The 13,453-nt window shown below is 43.8% G+C and overlaps 1 protein-coding gene across 1 annotated transcript in view; it reads right to left on the bottom strand.

Annotated features, from left to right (window-relative positions):
• Nucleotides 1-13,453, bottom strand: part of LOC136883381 (uncharacterized) — a 109,827-nt gene that overhangs the window by 14,084 nt on the left and 82,290 nt on the right. The window contains exons 3-4 of the mRNA XM_068229614.1: nt 12,997-13,081; nt 1,237-1,273 (exon numbers count right to left, since the gene is read on the bottom strand). Of these exons, the coding sequence (XP_068085715.1) occupies nt 1,237-1,273; nt 12,997-13,010 (51 nt within the window). The 5' untranslated portion in view covers nt 13,011-13,081. The remainder of the gene's footprint in view (nt 1-1,236; nt 1,274-12,996; nt 13,082-13,453) is intronic.

Below are 13,453 nucleotides of genomic sequence, written 5' to 3'. Positions count from 1 at the left end.
CCGTCCAGGCTGAACTTCGCCGCACACACTGAAGCCGGCAGCTTGTTGACACGTGTCTCGCTTCACCTTGCTAAAGGCCGTATACCCCGGGCCTGGCTTGCTTATTCGATTTGCGGCATGTCAAGACGAGTGCTATTTCTGCACTACTGAAGCTGGCATGACCGGCGCGTTTAATTTTCTATGGAATTATAGTTATCCTAGCCTGGAAGCTGTGATCCAAAGTCATGAATTTTGTACTACTTTTGGCCAGCCATGTCTATTTCTCGAAGACAACTATTTTATGCAGCTGGTTTGCCTTTCAAGAATTCCAATAGCACTGCAGTGCGGGACTCTCTAATTGCTGGTCTCATATTTGGAAACCATTTATTTTAATCATCACTTCCTTGTGGATAATTTGGTGCTTAAATTTAGAATCTTTGTTAATTTATTGGTCTTGAAGGCCACTTTTTCACAATTCTTGATAGCTATAATATCTAGTCATGACTATTTAAGTAAATATCGGTCTAGCTTGGACTATCCTTCAAACTTAACATATGTAATTATTTCAGATATTCTGAATTTTTCTCCGATTTCATGGCCTTTTTTTCGGCTCATGGATATGTGGACACTGTTATGATCTTAAAACAGTTATTGCTAATGTTCAAAATCATTCGAATTATTTATTGTTATTTTTTAAAATTCTAATAAAAATGTTGTAGCTGCTGATCCCTCTATTCTAATTTCCCGAGAAGTTTGGAAACCCTCTCCGGTCGTTCCTTGTTTTCTCCATTTGTAGACCAGCCGTAATGTCCACAAAAGTAAACAGCACGAGAATTCACAGCAATAAACCTTAAGAGAGCTGTTTGTAGTTAATCTTGTCAACGCGTGCACTGGCGCATGCACCCTGAGAGGCCCTGCTCTAGACCAAAGGCCAGCACTGCGCGTAGAGGCGCGCGGCTGCGAGCTTGCATCCGGGAGATAGTAGGTTCGAATCCCACTATCGGCAGCCCTGAAGATGGTTTTCCGTGGTTTCCCATTTTCACACCAGGCAAATGCTGGGGCTGTACCTTAATTAAGGCCACGGCCGCTTCCTTCCAACTCCTAGGCCTTTCCTATCCCATCGTCGCCATAAGACCTATCTGTGTCGGTGCGACGTAAAGCCCCTAGCAAAAAAAAAAAGGCCAGCACGCTAATCATTTAGCCATGGAGCCGGACAAATTACACTACAGTATGATATACGATACAACCTATACTTACTCCTGGCTCCCTGGAGGGCCCTGGCTGCTCAGGATCCCTGGAACAGTACAGAATATCTCAGTTGTGTCCTATTACAGTACTTATACAACATGTTTGTTTAAGTAAGAATATAATTTGGAACTGAAAATCGCGATGCGTTATTGCATGGCCTAGAAAAGGACTGAAATACAGTGTAATTATACCGCTAGCGAATGAGCGCTCTGACGGTTGTTTACAACTCATCGAGCGAGTGGCTGCGAGGTTTGCTCCGAGTAGCTGCCAGCTTGTATTCGGCAGGTAGTCTCCAAGCCCAGAAGGTGGTTTTCCGTGGTTTCCCATTGTTACACCAGGCAAATTCTGGTGATGTGCCTAAATTAAGGCCACGGCCTCTTCCTTCCCACTCCTAAACCTTTCCTACTGTATTCCATCGTCACCATAAGACCTAGCTGTGTCTGTGTGACATAAAGGAAATCGAAATAATAATAATAATTTTACGGGTTTTTGTGGACCAGAGAGGTGTAACAAGGTGCTGGGGTTGAGACGTTCCTAACTCTCTTACTGAATTTACAAACATATCATACTGTATTTAAATTGAAAAAAAATATGAAATTCTGCATTTAAAATGGAAATTATGAAAATTAACATTCATTAAATAAAATACACAATCGTCGAACCCTGGACTCACACTTACTTCTTACCTGCTTACTTACACATACGTTATTTGAAGGGCGCCAGCAACCACTCAGTGCAGCAATAATAGAATGAGAATCTTGACTATCTCTAGGGTGTGGGGTAATAAGCTTACTTTTGACAACATACCATATACGTTCTGGGAAAAGGAGATTGGCGTTCGGTTTCCCCATTAATTTTGAGGTTAAGATATTTTACTGTCATTGAAATAAAACTATGAATTCGTTTGATAGAACAAAATATATTCTTTAAATAATATATTAAAAAAATAGTGAGTCTTGTTGCGATAAAACAGATGAGAATATGAAATTATGACATTGCAACTGAAAGAAACTAGGCATGAATTTGAATTCTTCTTGACCGGACATTTAACAATTTATACGAAATATTTCCCTCACTGATTCACTTGACTGTACCTTCAACACTTTGAGTGTAATTACGACGTATTCCTTTGATCTGGTGTTTACTGCAGATCTGTCACGCCTAACTTGGTGATACATCCTTGTGACTGCTTCTTCTCCATATCATCTGACTTCTTTGTAAGTCAATATGGTATTACCTCATGGCAGGTGGTATCCTTCTCTGACTCCATGGTAAGCCCTTGCGTCCGTGTCTTCAACTAAGTAACCGACCAACTTTGGCTTCACTCTCTCAATGACCAATAATTAATGGCTCACTGAGTCTTCTCCATCTCTCGTTCACACTCGTTGACTGACCGACTGAGGCCTCTTCATCTCGTAGACTTCTTCACTGTTCAGCTTCCGTTTAACTAATGACTGACGCTATTTTTTTTTTCTTTCTTCGGGGGGGCCCCCGAAGCCCGCTCCCCCCGCGTGACCAACGACTCAATCTACATGGCCTCCGACATGCTATTATTTCTAAGAAGAAGAAAGAAATAGCAGGGAAGAGTGGGAAGTGATACAAGGAGTATCTGCCGGTTTCCGAGTCAGACTCGCTACCACGGCAAAGTTTGTGTTGGTTGGATAGTGTTAAGGTATGGTATTGAAGGGTCAGGGAAAAACCACATAGGCAGAAAGAAGAAAGAGCCTACATGTAAAACCTGACATCTTTTGATAGCACATGCAAGGATGTGGGCTGGAAAAAGACCAGAGGTAGTGTTAGTTAGGAACAGGTAACATGCACAAAACATAAACCAATTCCTCGCCATTCCATCGCCTGGGGATCAGTCCGTCTGGGCACTGCTGGGACTAGCGCGGTCCTTGCCGGCTGCGGAGCCATGCGTCTAGTACCACTAGGGCCTGTCGCACGACTCCACCTCCTTGGGGTACCTCGTACCCAGTCTCCGATCCCGGAGAATGAGGCCAAGCCCGCCGAGGCGGGGGCCTCCTGGAATGGGGTGGGTCATGGCGCCGGGCCTCCCTCCTCTCTGCCCGCGCCATGGCCCTGTAGACTGGGCAACTGCGGTGGGAGGCCGGGTGGCCCCCCGCGCAATTGGCGCACACCGGCGCCTCCTTAAGTGTTGCGCAGGCCGTGTAGTGGTGATCACCACCACAGCGGTTGCACTTCACTTGGAGTCCACAGCTAACTTGACGGTGGCCCCACCTCAGACAGCGGAAACACTGCAAGAGCTGCTGAGGGGGACGTTTGACTCTCACCTGACTGCCGCTACCCGCTGAGGTCCTCTCCTGATTGGCTCCTCGGTTGACTGCTGTCCTGGGAGCAGTCCTGGGTTGCGGCTTGGCGGTCCTCTCCTGGTGAGCCAGCGACGCCTTCTGCTTCCTGGTGCGGCGTCGTCTTCTTCTTCTTCTTCCCGGGGGTTGCTTCTCGGCGGGGGAAGAGGCCTCGTCCTGGTGGCCCTCCTCCCGGCCTGGTGACCCCAGGGTAGCTGGTGGTTCCGCTGCGTCGCCGTCTTCTTCCTTCTCCTGGCTGGCGGCGGCGGCGTCGGTCGCTGCTAACGCTTGACTGCGTTCCCTGTCCTGTGGGGCGCACATCGAGGTCTGCAGCTCGACAGACGTGCTGTCAGGTTGGGCCTGGACAGCAACCTCAGAACGCCAGGGGGCGTCCTCCTCCACAGAAGTCGCACGTTCGCGACGCCAGGGGGCGTCATGCCCCACCTCCGTGGTGGCGTCGCTGGTCGCCGGCTGGGTGGCCAGGACTAGGTCGGTATTAACCGCCCTATTCCTTAGCCTCCTCGGCGTCTCCCTGGTCTCCGTCGCGGCCCTGACTGCGCCGGTGTTCATCCCTGGCACTCCGTCCCTCCCTGGTAGACGGATGACCTGGAACAGAGAAGAAAGCTCCCTCTCTGCGTCGCGCATCCGCTCCTGGTCGTGATGCCTGATGATGAGGCCTCCTGGTAGGAAGCTCTCGACGGCCATGGTTGTCGAGATGATCCTGCCTCCTCGGCGAGGGCGCCGCATTCTGTCCAGGACGAGGCCCCGTTCAGAAGTTACAGGGCGTCCCGGCCTGTAGTACACGAGCAGCGCTTCGTGCGCCGGGTCGGTGTAGCCTTCGGAGAAGAAGAAGCCGTTAGGGGGGTCACACCCGTCCCTGTAAGGCTCCGTCTCCACCTCGATCTCCGGGTCCTCCTGTGGCAGCTCCGGCTCGGGTGCCGGGGTCTCCGGCACAGGTTCCAGCGTCTGCGGCTCCGTGTTGCTCTCCGGTGACGGTGTCATGCCGGTGAAGAGATCTCGGAGCAAGTGCCCGATCGCCACCGCCCGTTCCTGGGTCGTCATCGTATCCGCCTGGTTGTCCATCCTGGTCCTCCTGTAACAAGCTCTGAAAGAGAAAGAGCGAGCACTGAGAAGTGCTCAGCTCAGACAATGCTCTTTCGAAGATGTACTAACAAGTACAGCTGCCTGACTAGTACTGGGAAAGTACAGAGCGCCTGGCAAGGAGAGAGAGAGCGAGCGGGAGGAACACGTCCTTCCACTACGGCTGTCGAACTCGTCCTCGACTGACGCTACAATATGCAGCCACCCTATATAGACGTTGGTTGACGCATCTACGTAATCTCCAGAAATAAGTATGATGTACTCCTACCGCGCGGAAGTGAGCTCAGTGCTAACTAAATACGATGACGTAGCCATGACGTACCGATGACTTGGCAGAAATGTCAGCAGTATTGCAGAATATAACAACGTCACATCCACATCTGATACATCGAAACTCTCACTGTACAGGTATTTAATGTTAATCTACATATACGTATATATGCATACACTCAATTACAAATACGCAAGCGACAAGCATTGCATAATGGAACTGAATAATTATAACAAAATAATAGTAATCTCATAGATAAAATAATAATAATACGGACATAATAATAATAATAATAATAATAATAATAATAATAATAATAATAATATCACAGATGCAATAATAATAATAAAATACAGATATTACCTTGTAACGGGATTTGACCGTTACAGGGTGAATGTGTGGACGGTGAAATGATCAGATCATAAATTAAAGCACTAAATTTTGAATTTTTTTCTTTCCTTTGTTAATGTTAAAATTTGGTATTTAGAAAATCTGAACCAACAACAACAAATAACAGTTAAGTATGAGCTCGTCAGCTCCCTCAGTAATAATGACTTACAATCAAAAATCAGGTACAAGAGTGAAAATTTATAAGGGATGAGCAATATAGCTCTGAAGGTAGACTATTTTACAAGAGCACATTTGCTCCACTCACATTCTAGGAGACTGAGCTCCAAAATTTTACTACAGTCCAGCCTATCAGAGGCACAAGTTTCCTGCCAAATTTCACACTAGATAAACTTCAAAAACAATGTTTACTGTCATTTCTGCTCGACAGTCTGTTACACATTCGTCTATAAATAATGACAATTTAAACAGGGACAATGAGTGTCCATTCTAAATGGCCTCAATGTACAAAAGAAAAGGTTTAAGACGATCAGCCATGAACAAAATGCTAGGAGTCGAAACCGTTGCACTCCTTTTGAAAGACACTTAAAATCCTAAATGGAATTCTGGTCCGAAGTTGCAGAGGCTAAGCCTATGCTACAGAGGGGTGACTAGATGCGAAATATTAAGTTCCAAAGTAGAGTGAAGAATTTAGAGTTTTAGAAAATCATAGTCGGCCCCCATACCAAATTGAGTGGGAATTAATAGAGGGTAAACACTCTTTATGCCTTTGCTGGCAAGACCTAGTGTTTACAGTGCACCGTCTTCTGGTATAGGCTAGAGCAATTTTGTTACGTTCATAGATCTGCCTCGGTCTTATCCTTGGCTTTGACAATATGAAAGTGACTGAGGTATGAGGGATGCTAGTAATGCCAATCCTTATCCCTGCTATGAATGGTGTGAAAATGTTGCTCATTGGGTCGGTTGGTGTATGCATTTCAGTGGGCTTAGCAAACTGATATGTAGTAGCAACTCTGGCTCGGTGAGGAAAGCAACGGGAAACTACCTCACTCCTCATTTCCCTAGTACGCCTCTTCAGTGATGCCTAGGCCATTTATGACAGCTGATGGCAGAGCTGTTGAGGATCCCACCAGTGGCATCGCTGACGGACTGAACATACATACAAACACTCTCTATTCCCTAAATTATATATTTCCCAACAGGGATTTGAATAAAGTCTTCAGACTTGCCTGAAAATTTACATTTAAAAGGTGATATTAATTTTTAGAATTTTACATTAAGAAAGAAGTTTGAAACCTTCCCCACAAACTAACTGGCTGGAGCTATCACATGTTAAAAGATGTCTGCCGTTACCTTGAGTTGTTGGGCCTTCGGACGACGGTAAGGCTTCCCCTGCCTCCTATTACGCCGTAAACACACTTAGACCGGAGCGATGAAGATGACAATACAGCCCTAAAGCGCCCAGCTTTATAGCCACTCAGAGAGGAAAGTTACAGAACACTCTTGAGCTAGGCAGAACGCTTGTACACACCCCCAATTTCTTTGGCTACAGAAAATTTCTGATTGGTTAATAACTTAAGGAAGAAGGAAGCCGTAGTAGTGCTAACAACCTCAGCACATAAAAAACAATCTGCAAGCACTGAAGGTTTACCAACGTACACAATTGAAAATTCCCTTAAAATGAATAGTCCGCCCTCCCACCAGAAAGCGCACATAAGCCGATAGTAGAGACATCTAAAGATAGATAGTTTAGTTTACATCTACAGATTGCATGCTGTTTTACTCTGTGGTGTAGTGGTTAGTGTGAATGGCTGCCACTCCCGGAAGCCCGTGTTCGATTCCCGGCTCTGCACGAAATTTGAAACGTCGTACGAGGACTGGAACGGTGTCCACTCAGCCTCAGGAGTTCAACCGAGTAGAAGGGTTCGATTCCCACTTCAGCTATCCTCGAAGTGGTTTCCGAGGTTTCCCACTTCTTCAGGCAAGGCTGGTACTTAAAGCCACGGCCGCTTCCTTCCCTCTTCCTTGTCTATCTCTTCCAATCTTTCTATCCCACCACAAGGGCCCTGTTCAGCATAGCAGGTGAGGCCGCCTGGGCGAGGTACTGGTCCTCTACCCCAGTTATATACCCGACCCAAATTCTCACGCTCCAGGACACTGCCCTTGAGGCGGTACAGGTGGGATCCCTCACCGAGTCCGAGGGAAGAACCAAACCTGAGCGATAAACGGCTTAAAAAAGAAGCTTTTTGGACTGAATATGGACACGAACTCTTTAAGTTAGAATAAAATGCAAGTAAAACTTTGAATCTACGATAATACGTGTTGTAAATTTGTATGTATTCTTCTCTTCTTCATGTGCCATGTCCTCGCAGAACGTTGGCGATCAGTAGCATGATCTGTTGTTTGTTCATAGCTGTTCTGAACAGAGTAAGCTTTGTCACCCCAAACCACTGGCTCAAGTTGCCGAGCCATGATGTCCTACTTCTCCCCGGACCACGTTTTCCATTAATTTTCCCTTGGAGTGTTACTTGCAGAAGGTGGTATTTAGAGTTCCGCATCATATGACCAAAGTATTCTAGTTTCCTTCTCTTGATGGTAGTGAGAATTTCTGGTTCTTTGTTCATACGGTGCAAAACGTCTATATTGGTCATTTTGTATGTAGCCTATTGCTCTGTGTGTATTGTTTTGTATTGATGTCTGCGATGACCAAATGGTAATGTAAACAAAGATCATATTTAAAACCAAATTATCAGATACCTTATAAAGTAATGTCAGCTGTCATGTCAGCCGTCTTCCGTTCAGAATGCTTCAGGTTCGATTCCGGGCCGGGTCGGAGATTTTTAACCTTAAACGGTTATTTACCCTGTCACGGGGTCTGGGGGTCTGTACTGTCCCCAAAACTCCAGAAACTCACACACAACACTACCCACCACTACAAAACCACGCAGTTCCCATACACGGCAGATGCCGCCCTCCCTCGTTGTAGGGTCTGCCTTACAAGGGCTGTACCAGGCGATCCGAACATGTCCTCGGACACTCACGGCACTAGAATCCATACGATACATAAATAACTTGAAATTCATAGTTTTCAACAATCATTATTAGCAAGTATTGAGTAATTTAAGGTACATTACGTGGCTAAAAGTCTTCAGACACCCCTACTATTCATTTCAAAGACGCCAGTCACGTAACAAATAGCGCGTAGGACCTCCTTTGGCTACTATTACAGCGTTTAATCTTCTCAGAAGTTGTTTCCATTCTTCCTGACGCATGATGAATGATTGTTGGCGGGTTGCTGGCAGTGGTGGCTCGTGAAAAAAAGTCCTACGTGCTACAAAAAGAAAAGCTAAATACGCTGTTTTCAATCTGCATATTGTCATGATGAACAACTCATAAGTTACTTCAAACTTAATAATAATAATAATAATAATAATAAATTATTATTATAAATTATTATAAATTATAATTATAAATTATTATTATTATTATTATTATTATTATTATTATTATTTTAGCTTTTCTCACAATTTATAGCACAGAAGAAACAAAAACAACATTAATTTGGAAGCAGATGAATACTTCGACAATTGTCTAGGAGATAAATAATTCATTCGAGAAATATTGTTTTTACTCGCCCACAGGCGATGGCGAAATATAAAGTCCATACGGCGATCTTTCTTGCTGCAAAACTTGTCGATCACCTTTTGGTTAAGTTCTTTATTTCGTAGATAAGCTTTTCCTCGATTGATAGCATCGCTAATGCATTCAACAGTTCCTGACACATAGTATTTCGAAGGTAAGTTTTAATCATTTTAAGACTCGAAAAGCATCTTTCCGGTTCTGAAGTAGTATTGGAATCGTAATCAAAATCCTGAGCAATTCTGTTATTTGGGCGAAGGTATCTTGCAGTTTGTTCTTCAGGATCAGTTGAAGCAAAGGAACTGCACCGTCAATTTCTCTGAAATCAGTTCTTTCATACAGAACGCTGAGCTCAGTCATTAGTCTATTCTTGTCTGAGAGTCTGTATACGTCACACACGGTGTTAACTCCTTTTACAGGGAACTGTTTTGAATATTCACTCAAATTCATCGAACCTAATACATTTGCAACCTCTAAATAAGAAACAAACTCAAATCTACGACCTAACTCTTCAGTGATACGATCACAAACATCCTTAGCATTCTTAGGATTCCGTTCTGCGCTTTTGCTTTGTGGCATTTCTGAAGAAACTTCATTTGCTATTTTATCGACAGAATCCCTGACTGAAGCAACAGTCTTCGTAAAAATGCCTACAGCTTTTCCTATTTTGATTGCATCTGCCAATCTTGCTTGTAGCTGGGAGTACAACATATCCACATGAGGCATTATCCTGTGAAAGAAGGACAGCCAAAATAAGAACTCTTCGTCCTCCAAATTATGTCTGTATCCACGTGCTTCTTGAGCTGTCCTTACAGATTTCGAATTTTCCAGGTCCGGAAAGCATTGCAATAAAGCATCAATAAAGCATCTTTGTTGATGAACATCCTGGAACTCGTCGTCCTACCACTTTTTCCAAAGCTGCCAGACGTTGAGGAGATCTGGAAAAGAATGCAGGAAATGCAGATAGCCTGCAGAATAATACGCGCGCAGCTTGATTTTGAGAGGCCGCGTGTTCTAATACGAGGTTGAGCTGGTGGGCGTAGCAGTGAATGTAACTGGCTAGGGGATGGTGAGCTTTGATTTTCCTTTGAACTTCACCTCTTTCACCACTCGTCACAGAATGTCACGTCTTTAAACTGTTAAGTTTTTGAGATATAGATACACTCATTTTAAAAATTCACTCCCCTTTTTACTCCCTTAGCGACAGAATATCCAAAAATCGTCCCTTAGTGAGCACCTACATTGTAATATATATGTATCTTCAAAATGTCATTTCTTTATGTTCAGTAGTTTTGGCTCGGCAATGATGAATCAGTCAGTCAGTCAGAATATCTGACCCCGACTTTCAACGGAAGTCCTCTGCAATAGTTGACAAGGATGTCTGATGTTTGGTTCGTACAGTACGCTTCACAGTTCGGTGGTATCTGTTGGTTAAATTTCTTTGGCTTACCGGATGGATGATTGGGTTCAATTCTTCCCTGATATTTCCTTTCACAATACCATCGTCAACAGTGGACCTGGGCACGTGCAACTCTAGTGAAAACTCCTGACGGAATGCCCGAACTTGCGGGCTCCTACAATCTTGCTCCGTTCGAACTCATACCTCCTCTACGTTGACTCATTCTGACACTACTACTACTCATTGTTTTCATTCCTGCCCTGAAGGGGAAGGCGGAGCTCATAAATGGTGACGCCGTCTCTCAGACGAGGCGATTTGTATCGGAGAAGGAGATGTGCGGAGAAGGTGAGAGGGTTGGCGACCGTGGTCTATACTAGGAACTGTCCCGGCATTCGTCTTAGTGCATTATATATAACTTAATTAATTAATTACATGTTTTATTGCGCACAAATGTGCATGAACAAAATTCTCTATACAGAATTTTGTTAAGAATTCTATTCTCAGTTTACACTTAAATACGTGATAGCGTTCACAAAATTCGCCGCATCTTTTGCACCTTCAGTCCGGATTTGGCTCATGGAAACTCACTTTAATACACAGACGTTGGTGAAACCCACGGACTGAGAGTCTGGTCACAACGTGTCTCAACTCATAACCTCCCTGATTCCAGTTGTGGTTGATCATCGCATCACATTGGTAAAAGTCCCACCATATGCTGTCCCTTTTTTGTTGAAGCTCTTGTAGGAGTTCCTTATACGCTGGGGTGGCCGCGAGCAGTAGTTTCAAACGCAACTCTTCCACAAAGAATAATTCCCTCGACAGTTGGTATACGAGGCGTGATGGAGTGTATTTTGATAGGCAAAGCACTGTCTTTAAACAGAATGCTTTCACCTTCTCTATACTATGAAACTGCCTCTTTCCAAGATATATCCATATATTTTCCAATCCATAGGTGGCTACAGGAGTAACCTTAAGATGAAATAACTCGATGGCACATGAAAGTGACAGATGGCTCAAAGATCTGATGTCGTTAATGGATTTTATGGCAGCATTTAGTCGGTCTTTTACATGTAACGAGAACACGTTCCCCGGTGTTTGAAAAGTTACTCCTAGGTTCTTAAAAGTTGTGACTGACTTCAGTTGCTGGTCATTGATTAAGAATGTTCCCCGTTTTCCTCCTTTTCTGAAAGTCAAAGAAACAGTCTTATTTTCATTTAACCTCAGCTGGTTCATTGTGCCTGCACTTATTTACCCTCGGATGTCACACAGAGCCCGTTCAGTAGATTGTCCGGAGATGTTTGGGTGCAGACTGAATATCAAATTGGTTTTATTTCATTGTAACCAGAGTTGGGAAGTAACTGAGTAAAAGTAATCGGAATACTTCTAATGATTTCATTCTTAGTAATGTTTACCTGTAATCGTTAATTCAAACATTTTTTCTCTTGTAATTTACTTCTTGAAATACAATTCTAAAATCATTACATTCTAGTAATTGATATAGGCCTACATCGCACGGAAGCAGAAATATGAAAAAAAAAATGACGATGAAGATAACTTTAACATTTTTAGTTCCACTACAACAGAACCAGTAGCTTCACCAGTTCCAGGTGAGGTATTTTCTTACCTCTCCAGTACTTCCAAAGACATTCTAACGATGTTCTTAAAATTAAACACAGATATTTCTTCAACTGCCCCTGTACGACGTCTTTTCAGAAAAGACGTCGAGGATTAGCGATGAGAATTTTACGAACCAATCCATTTATTTGCAAAGTAAGTGGAAAGTAATTTCAAACTCTAAAAGTGATTAACTAAAATTAAAATAACCGGGCGAGTTGGCCGTGCGGCTAAGGTAGCACAGCTGTGAGCTTGCATCCGGGAGATAGTGGGTTCGAACCCCACTGTCGGCAGTCCTGAAGATGGTTTTCTGTGGTTTCCCATTTTCACACCAGGCAAATATTGGCGCTGTACCTTAACTAAGGCCACGGCCGCTTCCTTCCTTTCCTATCCCATCGTCGCCGTAAGACCTATCTGTATCGGTGCGACGTAAAACAAATTGTAAAAAAAAAAAAAATGATGGGGAAAACGATTATTTCGAAAATGTTTAGTCTCATCTAGTTATGACAGACACTTGATGCGTCTATGCTAACAAACACACACACACACACACACACACACACACACACACACACACAAAATGAAGTAATATATTCCTTTTCCTTGCAAGCTTTTGTATTATTCCAGCCCCAAAGGAAAAAGTCAGCAATTTCCTTAAACTTAATATTCTGTAATTGTAATTTTACTGGTTGGCCTGCATCCGGGAGATAGTGGGTTCGAATCCCACTGTCGGCAGCCCTGAAGATGGTTTTCCGTCGTTTTCCATTTTCTCACCAGGCACATGCTGGGGCTGTATCATAAGGCCACGGCCGCTTCCTTCCAACTCCTAGGCCTTTCCTATCCCATCGTCGCCATAAGACCCATCTGTGTCGGAGCAACGTAAAGCCACTAGCAAAAAATGTTTTACTGGATGTTTGTTCAAAGAGTAATTTGAATGAAGTAAAATATTTCTCAAGTAACTGTAATCGAGTCAAATTACTTTATTTTCTTGTACTCTCCCCATCACTGATTGTAAATGATGCTGAATGGAAAGTTCAAATAATATGTATGAGAACAGAGACGCATGTTAAGATAAATTCAAGACTCACCTCAAAGGAACCATTTCTTCATGTTGCTGTTCTTCCGCTCCTTCCTCCTCCCTTTTCCTCTTCTCCTCCTCCTCGTTTGCTCGTTCTGGAATGAAGCACCGTACCTGACTAGTAAGACTTTATGGCGTGAACATAGGACAGCTCAGCAGCGCTGCCAGATCACTCGTTACATGAAACTCGGGATGTTACTGAATACGAATGTCATTATCCAACGCTAAGCACATAAATTTTGCTCATTAACTAACCGAAACGATTTAAACGCCATCAATTATTTGTATTCAGTAAACTAGAAAATACCACTGCTACCAACAACAAACAAAAAAGTCTGAACGATGTTTGAAAAATTTCACGAAATTGCAGAAAAAGCAGGACTCTGATTTCCTGGGATAAAACAGATTACACGGAATACCAGCATGGTACGGAAAAATACCTGGCAACAAAGTTTGGAAAAATCAAG

This window comes from Anabrus simplex, chromosome 11 (genome assembly GCF_040414725.1).
Source record: "Anabrus simplex isolate iqAnaSimp1 chromosome 11, ASM4041472v1, whole genome shotgun sequence".
Lineage (NCBI taxonomy): Eukaryota > Metazoa > Arthropoda > Insecta > Orthoptera > Tettigoniidae > Anabrus > Anabrus simplex.
Note: the sequence above shows the minus strand (reverse complement) of the source record. Positions and strands in the feature narration are given on the sequence as shown.